The 13,143-nt window shown below is 41.0% G+C and overlaps 2 protein-coding genes across 2 annotated transcripts; one reads left to right on the top strand and one right to left on the bottom strand.

Moving 5' to 3' along the window:
- Positions 1-77: 77 nt before the first annotated feature.
- On the bottom strand, positions 78-5,255 carry itm2cb (integral membrane protein 2Cb). The gene is made up of 6 exons (XM_069691995.1): positions 5,092-5,255; positions 2,870-3,007; positions 2,575-2,766; positions 2,360-2,470; positions 2,035-2,185; positions 78-1,253 (listed from the first exon to the last, which is right to left on the bottom strand). The coding sequence occupies exons 1-6, from the start codon at positions 5,176-5,178 to the stop codon at positions 1,162-1,164; spliced, it is 771 nt and encodes a 256-aa protein (XP_069548096.1). The 5' UTR covers positions 5,179-5,255; the 3' UTR covers positions 78-1,161.
- A 26-nt stretch (positions 5,256-5,281) lies between these two features.
- Positions 5,282-9,018, top strand: hes6 (hes family bHLH transcription factor 6). The gene is made up of 5 exons (XM_069691996.1): positions 5,282-5,388; positions 7,340-7,468; positions 7,553-7,639; positions 7,755-7,836; positions 8,150-9,018. The coding sequence occupies exons 2-5, from the start codon at positions 7,394-7,396 to the stop codon at positions 8,563-8,565; spliced, it is 660 nt and encodes a 219-aa protein (XP_069548097.1). The 5' UTR covers positions 5,282-5,388; positions 7,340-7,393; the 3' UTR covers positions 8,566-9,018.
- Positions 9,019-13,143: the final 4,125 nt, after the last annotated feature.

Raw genomic sequence — 13,143 nt, 5'->3', positions numbered from 1 at the left:
CATTTATGCCAACCTATAATTTACAGACTGATTAAGCTTCACTGAAAGTGTCACTGAAGAATATTCAAAAGACAAAAAAAGTTTGATAATTTATTCTTAAAGCAGCAAGATATTACACGAAAATCGACTGCACAGCAAAATTAAGTATCCAGAGACAATGAAACATGTTCACACATTAGAAAGACACCCCAAAAGTTGGGACGAATCAACATTGTAGAGATTATAATGCCAAGATAGGAAGGATTGGAAACTGGCAAGAGCTAAAGACAACAGGGAAATCTGAGTGAAGAGGAGGAAGAGCAAGACAAAAATCTTTGATATCATCTACAGTAACTGATCTAAACTATAACCCATTCTTCATGAACATTTCATCTGTCCTTAGCACTACGCTTCGCATCACTGACTGCAGACTTTGGTTCCTTCTGTCCCTCTACAGCACTGCTACTAATTACAGTCTAAAGCCATTTAAATCCAAGGAGTAGGAAAGTGTCATACCAAAGAAATAAGAGGCAAACCATAAAGAAATGATCATTCACAAAACAAGTCGATTTCAGATAAAAATCTATGGATGTAACAATATTAAATTGAGAAGAAAAATCAATTTCAGTATATATTGCTTAGGAACAATCAAAGTTATGTACACCATTCATTAATGATACAAACCAGCAAAAAAAAACATCTTAACTACATGAGGTATGTTTTGCCATTTTTGGACATTCAAACAAAAATAAAATAACAACCAAGGAACAAATATTAACACGAATGCACAGTGCGAGCAGCTTCCAGATATTCTTACCATCACCCACAGTGCACTGACTTACTAACAAATACAAGGACAAGTCTAAAGTCAAATCAAGTCCTCTGATGTAAATGTCACAGACACACATTGACATCGTCTGCATAACATGACAAGCTACAGAAAAATCCGAACATCTGTAAGTTCATCCAAATATACAGAGGATTTGAATAAAAAAAGACATTAACATGGTACATGACCAAAACAAAGAGAGCATTTTCAAGTTGAGACGAAAACATTAAAAGTGAAACTAAAACTGTTGAACAAATACTTGTTCTTAAAGTGCAGTTTAACGCCCAAGGAATTCAAGAGGTATGGTTTGAAATTGGCTTCAGATTTGGATGGCTGTGATTTCCGCCTCAGATTTAGAACCTGTCGCAGATGACGGTCTCGACCACAAAAGTGTTTTCAAAGTGACGGATGTTGTGGCACCTCTTTGTTTCGCGCCTCTCGATACCTGGAAGAAAAAAGAAGACACGTTTGAGAATCTGTGCAGCGCTGGAAAAAAGGTATGTTCATAGCACTTCTCTGCTAGCAGGCCTACAGCATCCATTTTGAATCAGCGGTGGTGATCCCCACAAACCACATCCATATATGTACTCAGGGGGAAGTTTGTTGCATCATTGCTGAATCGGACACGCCAATCAAAGGCAACGACGACAGAGATATCACTCACACGCATCACTGCCTCCTCCACAGTGTGTGGATGTGTCCACTGCACTACGAGTGACTCACATAGCAGGAAGTTCCCTGGCCGTGCCCACACACACACACACACACACACACACACACACACACACACACACACACACACACACACACACACACACACACACACACACACACACACACACACACACACACACACACAACCAAACTGACATGACAATCAGGCTGTTACAGGAGTAGCTTACACTGCAGACGCACTGTCTGAAATGCTCACAAGGAAGCCCCTATTTGGTTCTGGTTGTATTTGCTTTCAGTACGGTGACTCTCATTTTGCTCCTACACACCGAACCTGAACACTGGGCTCCCTGTGACTCACTGGAGGAACAGTTTCCTCCTTGGATACAGAGAGATCACAGTGACCCAGCAAGCGTCACATGACGTAACATCTCACAGGAGTTGGTGCGAAAGACGGTGAGATATAGCACAAGCGAACTAGCACATATCACTCATGAATTAGCATCTCATATTGGCTGAGCAGATTGGAAAAGGGAGCGGATGTGTTCACTCACGTGGGCGCTGGATGCGGCGTCTGAGGCGGTAGGTTTCTTTGCCGTAGCAGAGCCTGTGGATGAACGGGCCCAGCTGCCTCATGCTCCTCACCCTTCCCGTCACCACCATCTCCTCCTGGATGATGTAAGTCTGAGGAAGGTACGTCCCTCTCTGTTGCAAAGAGACAAATGAATCACTGAGTCAGTCTGTCTGTGGGAGGAACGCTGCCGACAGGAAGTCGGGAACACACTGTCCTTCGCTCTCTCAGACGGCCACTCATCTCTCACAATGCTTTTACAACAGCTTCACCAGTGGCCTTGGCAGCAGATGTAGTACGTGTCTCACCTTGACATTGACAAGCAGCTCCCACAGGCTCCGTGGAGGCATCACCAAGGTTGTGTTTAGCTCTGTGATGTAGCATTTGTCCAGGGCGATGTCATGATAAGCTGTGAGGCCCTGCAATTAATGAACAGAGAAATAATGTTCAGCCGTAATGAAACACTTTAACAGGAACATTTACAAGAGGAAACCACGTGAACATTAAAATGTGCTTAACCTACCCTCTGAAAGTCGTGGATGATATCAGCAGGGTCGCTGCCTCCAAAATGTGGCACAGGCACACTGATCTGTTCGTAGTTGTCGTCAAGGTAGATGCCGACATTCTCCTCGAGTTCTTGCCGTCCCCTCAGAGGAGCATAAACCGAGTCCTCGTAGATGACCCGGCAATGGAACAAGCTGTCTTCTGGTGTCTGCTAATGGGACGCAGCAGAGCTGAGTTAGCATGTGACATTTACTTTCACATTAAACCACTGGTTCGGGATGTGATGTTAGAAAAGAGAGGTAGAATTAACTAACCTGAGGTATAAAGTAATAGCGGTACGTGTAGATGGAGGCCAGCACCAGTACTGACATGAAAACCACCAGGCCAAAGGTGAGGCAGCACAAGCCAGTTGGAAAAAGCTTCTTGGGCCTGACAGGAGGAACAAGCTGCTCCTGTAAAGAGAGAAGCAGACGCATTAGACAGCAGCTCAGACTCGTCAAGGAGAACTTAATCTACCAAATACCACTGATCTTTGTGACGGCAATATTGGGAGTTTAATTTTCAATTCGAATCAAGACCCCAGGTTTTTCAATGATGCAAAATATGTGCAAAGTGATGGAGATTGTGTAACTGTAGTTGAAGTCTTTTATTTCAGTTTTATGTCAACTGAGCAAAACCTTTAGTCTAAATCTGAAGCGACTTAAATATTATCTTCAAGTGAACTACATCCAGTTCTAAGATGGACTACGAGTGGACATAATGTCCGCTCACACTGCCATGACTTCCTATACAAAGCCATGATCGTAACAGAGTTAATTCTGGTGGGAGGTGGTTGCCAAGTCAGTAGTCATGTGAGGAGATATGGTAGACGTAGGATGGACTGGGATGAGGCACACCAGATGCCCACCCACAGTCTCTCAGTCAATCTGCTGCCTCTCCCTACTACTGTTGCTATGGAGAGCGGAAGCAGGGATGAACAGCTTGTGCCAGGTTCTGACGAAGATGCTGGCACGTGGCCGTCTGGGTCTATTCTTAGAGGCCTACTTCCACACTCCATATTTGCAGATATTAAGTCTCCCTCTGCGGGAGGCAAGACGAGAACAATAGCGTGGAGCAGGAGTCCCTCAGCAGAGGTGGACATAATTAATAGATCTACACACATTGACTCTGACGCCTGGCCTCCAACTGCAGCCAATCAAAATCCACGCAGCCTTCTGTTGACGTAACAAACAGGCACAAAAGTGTCTTTCCACGAGTGACGGATGCGTCATAAAGGGGTGTTCACCGTGTCAAGTGTGTTGGTGAAAAAAAGAATGAGGCGGACGTACGCACAGTGTGCCACATATCTAATTATGTTTTACTCCTGGGTAGCAGTCCAGAAAGAAAGCTAAGAAAAGCTGCACCTAATGTGACAGACCTGACTTCCTATAAGCAGTTAACTATGAGCCATTCTACAAATGCTGGTCACACTAATGTCCAAATTGTTTAAACAATCCAGATATGATCATCACATCTATCTATCTATCTATCTATCTATCTATCTATCTATCTATCTATCTATCTATCTATCTATCTATCTATCTATCTATCTATCTATCTATCTATCTATCTATCTATCTATCTATCTATCTATCAGAGGTTTCCTCGAAATTCTATACAATCGGTGCAGGAATTAAATTAAAAGAGGGGTAACTTTCTTATTTCTGTTTATTACAGATACCAATTTGCTCTACTGCTAATTTTAAGAGAGCATACAAACCTAAACTTCCTTTAAACGATACACACTGTCTATATGCACACAACACAGTGATCCCGGATTACATTACCACTCATGCTCGCACTACCTGCAGGATCCACGTGGTATGACACCTCGTGACATCACTGACTGGTGCAGTAACCGCATCTGACACCTGTTGTTATTCTCTAATTTCGACTAAATTAAAACACCGAGGCTGATGTCGTTCCTACAGTGAGTTTGATTGATACGTGCATACTTTATGTTCCACTTAAGGTAAAGGTGTCCCGTTCTGCTGAAAGCAGGCACACTTACACAGGACTACCCTCTGGAGTGTGTGCCCTCGCTGTGACTAAACAAGGTGACGTAATGTCAACATCCCCAGGCTGGGGTGGTCTGTACGCTCTTGTTATTGTATTACTGTACAATAAACTATTATAGGTGATAAGTAGTGTCTTGATGTAACAGCTACAATAAAAAAAATTATATAATGCAACTTTTTAGCCAATAAGCAGTGTTTTGCTTCTATTAAAACACAGAATTGCAAGATATTACATTAAGCATATATTATATTTTGTTCTATTCATTAAGATGTTTGCATTTTTAAAAAGCACATATATTAACCGTATACAAGTACATTTCATTCAGCGAAATAATGATGCACGGACAAACAAATGGAGACTATCATTAATCTACTTATCCACAGCCTATGCAGAGTGCCTACAGCCTTCTCGTGCTATACTGAGACACAAGACAAATGCTACTGCATGAAACAAAGAAAGACAAAGTGAGCACACTCACATGAGCCAGTGGTATGATGATCTTGTCCACATCGATGTCTTTTTCAGGCTTCTGCACCGACACTGTCTGGAAACTGATCTTCACCATGTTTCTTTGTTCAGTGTATGTTTGCTTTTTCTCCTGTCTGGTTCAGTGCGCTGGTCTCCTTCGCCGGACCGGGAAGATTATATAGCGCCGGTGCAGGCTCGCCCCCGGGGCTCGGTGACCTCAGAAGAGCGTCTTCTCTGACGAACAAGCAGTGCGTGGGACTGAGGGAAAAGCCGCCTCGACGCTGTCAAAATAAGAGTCCCTATATCGGTAAGACTAATAGATTCAACAAGAAAAATCACAGTTCGTTGTCCTATTACCTTATAAGTAAATGAACTTAAATGTTTAAAGCTGTTGAGGATGAAAAAACTAATTTTATCTCCCTTTTGTGCATATCAAAATACGCTGTGCCCTTATTTTGAAGGGTAGTGCCCGATATGGTAAGGCTTTCCGTGTTTTATTTAAAGCTGAATCTCCTCTTCTCAACACTAGCATCCGGAAATGTTGTGATGTTTAAAATGGGCTCAGCCAGCTACTATACTGCAATAAAGTTATCAATAAGTCACTTCTAATGGAGAGTAGTAGTAGTAGTAAAAATAATAATAATAAAAATAATAATAAAATAATGAAACACTTTTCTATGGCTTTATGAAGACATTTAATGCATACAGTATCATAGAATACACCGTGTACAATTAATTAGGTATGCCTTGGTTGAAGTATTTAATGAATAGTAGAATGCAATTAGTGTAGTATAATACTGTGAATGGACCTGAAAGCAAATCGTATATTTATAATGTGGTTACAACGTGGACTTTCAGGGCTATAGATAACAGAATTAAAAATATTTTACAAATCAGGTCTAATGGCATGAAGACCATTTTGAAACCCCACTATAAAGTGAACTAATGTAACTATTCAGTTTTTTTCTGTCACTAAACTAACTAAAGCCTTACAGCCACCTTCACATCTGGACACCAAGCAGCCTGTCTACCACCTGTGTAGTTAAACCACTAACAGTGGACTAGGGCCGCAAAATTAACTGTTCATTATCGATTAATCAATTAACTGTTTAGTCTTTCAAACGCCAGAAAATGGTGAAAAATTACAATCAACAATCCATAACCAAAAGATATTCAGGTAGGTCTAATTATCATGGACAATTACAGGAACCACAAAAATATTTACCTTTAAGAAACTGGGATCAGAAACATTTAACATCTAAGTCTATTTTTTAATAAATGACTCAAATCGATGAATTTATTTTCAAAACAGTTGGCAATTTTCCGTGGATCCACTAATCGAGTGATCATTGCGGAGCTATCACTGTCACTGTCAGCCAAACTACATGTACATACTTTACGCACAGCTCTCGTCACCATATGTGAAACGTCATGATAGCGCACATGTGACCCACTGCAGATATAAACGACACGTGTCACATTTGGACAGCATAGGGACATGTGAGCAGATGATAAATAATAAAATAAGCATTTTCTGCAAAGGTCAATTACACTACAACACTGTAAAATCCAAATGCAGGGATTATATATATTTTTTCTTTCTGCAAGCACAGAAGGATCCTCGCTCTTTAAACGCTTTACAGATTAACATACTTAAAGAACTAATGATCCAATGTGAGAAGTGGCAGATAAATGGCCTTTGATGGTGAGCACTCTGTAAAAGAAAGTACTTAGCAATGCAACAATCACCCCAACAAAACCCTACAGTTCACTTACAGTTCAGCTCCCAATTTGGGTTTGAGAGGCAGACACACCCCCGGCTTTCAAAACTGAGGAAAAGTTGAAATGTTATTTATTTTTGCAAGATGAGCTTGCTAAAATAAATAACGCTGTACTACATATATATATATATTTTTTTTTTTTTTTTCCAAGATCAAAATGAATAATTTATCGCATGTCCTGTTTTAATACTGTTTCAGCAGAAACTACTACATTATGTGGGCAGTCTTTTGGTTCATGTTTATGTCGAGGCCTGTGGTCCCGACAGAAGTGGGGAAATTAGCCAACATGACCATTAGGGGTACGAGCTTTGCGCGCCCTCGACGCTTTGTAGGCAGTTTGGCTATTCACATGTAAATGACCCGAAATAAATAGCCAGCATATGCCCCCTCAGAGCAGCATTAACAGCCCATACTCTGCGCGTCCTGCCGCGGGGATCTCCCGGCCATCTGTCCCACTGACGGGCTTCTCTCTAACAGCTCTTTGGACTACACCCCGACCCTCCAGTCCAGCGGGCTTAAACTTTTAACAACATGGCCCCCTTCCGCAACAACACAACCGGAGTGGACAGAGGTGATGACTGCAGCGGGATCAAATCTGACAGAAAGGTAAGTTAATGCCAATATTGCATGTTTTGACTTAGCTTTGCAGCTAAACGACTAACTCTATTGTGCTTCTTGTAATTTTGGCAGATGAGAAAACCTCTGGTGGAGAAGAAAAGAAGAGCTCGCATCAATGAAAGTTTGCAAGAACTCAGAGCTCTCATCGCGGACGCAGACGTGAGATACTTTGCTTTGTGTTGGCGTTGTCCCTAAAAAAAAATGAACCACACCGATAATTCACCAGTGAGCTTGTGTGGCTTGTAGCTCATGTTTCTTGTCTCCTCCGCTGCAGTTACAGTCAAAGATGGAGAACGCCGAAGTGTTGGAGATGACAGTGAAACGAGTGGAGGCCATCCTACAAAACCGGGCTCAAGGTAAACATGACGCGTAAACGTGTTATTTTGCATTTACTTGAGAGTACGCCGTTGGGCAAAAGTTAAATACATGTTTTACTTGCGCGAATACTTTGACCTTAAACAGCATCCTACTTACGAACCACTCTTACACCGAGCAATTTCGTTCTTTTAAACTAGTTTAATTAAATTACGGGTCGCGGATTAATATTCTAATTAACTGCTCCGCGGCCACAGGTGCGCGTCGACCGCGGCTCCGCCAATCGGAGCAGAGAGTCAGACGTCGGTTGAGTGTTTGAACCGTCTAACGGTCGTTTTTTCCCGGTCTCCACAGAGGTGGACGCTGCGTACCGGGAAGTGTGTGAGCGGTTTGCAGCCGGCTACATCCAGTGCATGCACGACGTCCACACTTTTGTGTCCACCTGTCCGGGGATGGACCCAACAGTAGTCGCGGAGCTGTTGAACCACCTCCTGGAGAGCATGCCCCTGAACGACGAAGACCTGCTCCGGGTGATGCTTCCGGACGTGGCAGAGAATCCCGGATTTAACAGCACTTGGTCCCTGTGTGACAGCACCCTGTACTCCGCGATGGCGTCTCCGGCTTCCTCCACCACTTCCAGCGATGACTTCTGCTCTGACCTGGATGAGACAGACTCGGAGCAAAGCCTGGTCTCTTCTTCAGAGGAGACAGACAGCCAGGATTTGCTGCCCGGTTTGACTTACTCCAAGTCCGTGTGGAGGCCCTGGTAGGGCCTTTAAAGTGCAGCAGCACGTTTTAAACCTGTAGATGATTTAATGATGTGTGTTTAGGATGTTGTGTGGGATAGGCAAAAACACTGCTGAGATGACAATTGTTTAAATGCATCTGAGAAGCTCTTTGTAAAAGAAATATTCTGGAACTACAATTAAATGTATTTAATAAATAAAGTATGGAATTAAATCTGTTTAGCAGAGGTCAGTGACCTGAGTGGCCTTGTCTGGGCCTGCCTTCAGTGAAGGGGCTAAATGCAAATGTAAATATGTACTTGTTGCATCAAACTGGGCTGTGTAGAAAATAGCTGTCCCACTAGAAAATCATTGATAGCTGTGTGTAAGTTATTTCCTTTTTAGGATGTCTTTTAACGTTTGTATTTATACAAATGACTGGTTGTAGGCTACCTCATCGGATTTGTCAACTTTTCAATAAATATCTTTTTAACAAAAGACTTGTTGTAAATTGTGCAGCAGACTCTTTGGGGAAAAAAAAGAAGAAAAAAAGTATTATTATTTCACGCACAAGGATCCCACTAACCACCCACCCACTGCTGTTTCCAAGATATTCGCTATTACTCTGCAATTGTAGGCCATTTGTGTGCATTTTCTCTCTCCAAGATCCCTCAGCACATCGTAGGCATTGTGAGGTGTGAAATGAGAAATCCACTCACTCCTTATATAGGCCTGGCTGAGAACTTGGCAAATGGGTTTTTATAACTGCAACAGCTCAGCTTTTTTTTTTTTTTTTTTTTTTTTTTTTAATGTTTTTAAATAACACAAGCAGTCATGACTGTGGGCTCCAAACTGTTCAGATCTGTAGTTGTCATAGTTTGTATATTGTACAAACATATCTGTATTAACTTTGGAATAATGAGCAGTAAACATCTGTAGTGTACATATTTGACATGTATAAACCTGTCAAATCTGTGCATCTTATGGCAGCAGGACAGGCTCAGCATACTGACTCACTTTCAATGCTCAACCTCTGGTCTTGGTGAGAGCCACAGACACTGTTCTGCCTCTGCACTATCAGCTCCTGCCTCTCCACATGAATAAGAAAAGACAGCTCTCCTGAAAATCAGTCTTCATCCACTGATCTAGTCAAGTGTCGCCTCTGATGTTCCTGTGATCTCCACTCAACGTGTCATTTCTAACAGGTACCGCAACCTTAACACCCCCTCCTCACTCAGAGGGACCCTTGGTAATACGATGAGAAAAAGATTAATACAGTGAGTGTCGGATTATGGCAGCGTGTTCCCCGTGTTTAGCAAACACAGTGCTGGAAAGTAATTAATAAATGCTCAAGTGCCGTGAGATGTTTGTGCTTGATTTGTGTGTGTACCTTACACTTCCACCCACCTACACTTCAGAGAAAAAAAAACTGGTCATACCACCACATTTATCTGGCAGCTACAGATACAAAATATGACTTGATTATTAGATATCAAATTGCAATTTATGCCATTCAATACTTTTTTTTCGACTGTATCAAAGTCACAACTTTACTTTTGGAGGCACAAAATGCATTAATTTTTACATTATGGTAGCCCACTTCTACTTATAAGTAAACAATGTACTTCTGTATGACAACATATTCTCTTTAACAGAATGAAAGAAAGAAAGAAAAAGAAAAAAAAAAAAAGAAAGAAAGAAAGACTCGCTTGTAGGATGATGAACTTGATTGAGCACGCTCATGTGACTCTGCCGACCGGATTTGCGGATGCTCAGAGGTGTAAAATGGTCGCTGCAGGAGGTCAGTTTGTAACGTTTGACACCTCGTCCTCTATTTGAAATACATGAAGGTGTGAAGAGCGGAGAATAGGAGGGGGGGTCGGGTCGCTTTGATCAGGAGTCTGAAGAGCAGATCAGAGCAGTGGGCGGACACAGACATTTGCATCAGGAAGGTGAAAGTCATGACTTCACGGTAGAGAAGTTTGAAGGCCTATTTTAGATTATTTATTGCATTATACCCCGATTTATATTGATCCCCACTAATTGTCATGTGCAAACTCTGGAGAAGACACGTTTCACTTTTTCACGAGCAGCTTCCCTTTTGAGCCCTTGACAGTGTTGAAGGTACATTTTTACCCAGCCAGCAAAAGTCAACCTGTCCCTCCTCGTTACGTGTCAAACATCAAACAGCTGCTCTCTTCAGATGAACCTGATGTGCGCTGCCTGCTGCAGTGCGAACGAGCGCGGACTCGTCAAAACACGCAAAGATGCAAACATTTCGCGACACACTTCATTGTAAATTAAGCAGTCATTTATTTTAAGAAAATTAAAAAAAAACACAAGAGAATACTTTCCATTAAAAACAAACAAATAAAAACACATAGGTGCTTTATGTCAGTGTCTGTTCAAATACCAGAAAGACAAATGACAGTAAATTAGAGCATGAACTTCAAAGTGAAGGAAATCTCTCCGCACAGCCACTTGGCATCTGTCTGAGCTGCTTTATACCCGTGCAATAACCCTAAAATCAGTCTGAAGTGACCATACGTTTGTTCTGAACGGTAATGAGCTTCAGTCCTCCATATCCATCAGCCATCACAAGCAACATACAGCTCTGTGGTTTGTCCTGATGTCCATCACACAGCTCATACTTTCAGAATAATTTATAGTAAATCCTCTTGGTTCTGTTTTTGCTTCTCAAACTGGATTATGCATCATAACTTAAAAACATACAATCATTATACAGCAGTGATTAATGTACAGTATGTAAAAAATATACATATATATATACAAGCTCACAGCCAGAGACTGTTACAAACATTAACACAAGCTTTGAAATTCATGAAACGATTCCTTTACGAGAGGCATCGAAGAAATAAAAGTCAAAGTTTCACAGCTGATACCGAAGGAAATGCTGCACGTTGTAAGAACCCCACGAATGAAGTTATGCTCAAAGAATAAGAATGTGAAGCTGCATAAAGGGAACGTGTCACAGAAACAGCTCCAAATGACAATGTTCATCTGAAATGATAAATACCCTGAAATCACTTGACACAATGGACTGATGTATCTCACAGTATGCACTGTGCTTTACTATCTTTTTGTCAGTGCGGTCTCAAATGTTTTCACCACCTCCATTGTGTGTGCGGGGCAGTAGACTAATGTATAAAATGTCCTTTTGGGCCACATTATATTTCTACATCACTGCATTTTAGAGGGAAATATTGCACTTCTTTCACCGCTACACAGCTTCATCTGACAGCTGTGGGTAAATTAGATTTTTAACCACAACATACAATCAGTTTTTGAACTATAATAATTCCAGTGGTGGAACATAACTAAGTACATTTTCTCAAGTACTTTGAGTACAAATTGTAAGTATTTGTACTTAACTTGTATATTTCCATTATATGCACCTTCATACCACTAAATCTCAGGTAAATATTGTAGTTTTTACTCCACTACATTTGTCTGACAGCTTCAGTTATTTTTAGGATTACAGTTTTTCATAAATCTTTCTGTCCATTGAAAACCATCTAACTCTGAATTTGGTGATTTTGAATTTTTATAATATACTGAATGATTAAATGTTCCTTTATGAGTTAGGAAAATTCTCCTATTTTTAGGCTAAATAAACTTTTAAAACCCACTTGGATAAGCTGGAAAATGCACATTAATGCAGCAGTAATGTTTAAACAAAAACACATATAATGTAAAACACTGACAGGGAGCATTTACTGCATAGTGTGCACTTTTAATTTAGATACTTTAAGTATATTTTTCTAATACTTTTACTTAAGCAAGGTTTTGAATGCATGACTAACTTATTGTTGAGCATTTTCAGTGTGGTATTACTACTTTTACTTAAGTAAAGAACATGAATACTTCATCCACCACTGGGTAATACTCCCATCAGTAATAACTATCCAAAAAAATTATACAGCATAACATTCTGAAATCAGGTTTTCTGCATCTTGAATAAAAGTGAAGTACAAGTACCTTAAAATACCTTTAGTTATAATGTTGTGTTTTACTCCTTTCCCATAAGTGAAACTGGGAATGTGACTGTTTTCATCACATGCAGCGATGGAGGCGGTAGAAAGTATGTGGGAACATGTTTGTATTTTGCACTTCCTCCTTGTGACTTTATGCATCACCAGAAATGGTTTTGAGCAAACAGACATGCTGTGGTCTCATTCATGTTTTTCCTCTTCATCAAATGCAACCTGCAAAGTGCACTTGTGCTTATTTGGTGCTTGATGTGTAAAAATGACAGGAGTGACTGGAATTAATCTGACTTTAAAAAACGTCCATGTGTTTTCACCACATGCTGACGTAGCGCAGTGTTGTTGTAACTGAGGAAACGTCATAAAATACTGAATTCATTCATTAACAGCAACGGTTACAACAATACTGAGCCACTTCCTGACATGTGAACAAAGCAGCACGGTGATGTTTGTTTGACCTCTACTGTGCTGTGTGGTGTTTGAGCACACATTGCATTTCCCTAATGGGGCCACTGCATCACTCAACAGCCCGGTAATCCCTCCAAGCAACACAGCAATCCTGCCTGGTGTAGATTATAATTGTAGTACAATAATAATAAAAAAAAACTGTCCAGTA

Source organism: Brachyistius frenatus, unplaced genomic scaffold (assembly GCF_029030835.1).
Source record: "Brachyistius frenatus isolate BFR_SWC_R1_liver_20210118 unplaced genomic scaffold, ASM2903083v1 Contig_12, whole genome shotgun sequence".
In the NCBI taxonomy this organism is placed as follows: Eukaryota; Metazoa; Chordata; class Actinopteri; family Embiotocidae; genus Brachyistius; species Brachyistius frenatus.
This window is presented reverse-complemented; position numbering and strand designations above follow the sequence as displayed.

What these genes read in the sequence shown, in the direction of transcription:
- hes6 (XM_069691996.1), top strand. Translation starts at nt 7,394, where the DNA reads ATGGCCCCCTTCCGCAACAACACAACCGGAGTGGACAGAGGTGATGAC. An exon ending in GGATCAAATCTGACAGAAAG is followed by an intron (nt 7,469 to 7,552) that starts GTAAGTTAATGC and finishes TAATTTTGGCAG; the next exon opens with ATGAGAAAACCTCTGGTGGA. An exon ending in CTCTCATCGCGGACGCAGAC is followed by an intron (nt 7,640 to 7,754) that starts GTGAGATACTTT and finishes CCTCCGCTGCAG; the next exon opens with TTACAGTCAAAGATGGAGAA.
- itm2cb (XM_069691995.1), bottom strand. Translation starts at nt 5,178, where the DNA reads ATGGTGAAGATCAGTTTCCAGACAGTGTCGGTGCAGAAGCCTGAAAAA. An exon ending in TCATCATACCACTGGCTCAT is followed by an intron (nt 3,008 to 5,091) that starts GTGAGTGTGCTC and finishes CTCTCTTTACAG; the next exon opens with GAGCAGCTTGTTCCTCCTGT. An exon ending in TCATCCACGACTTTCAGAGG is followed by an intron (nt 2,471 to 2,574) that starts GTAGGTTAAGCA and finishes CATTAATTGCAG; the next exon opens with GGCCTCACAGCTTATCATGA.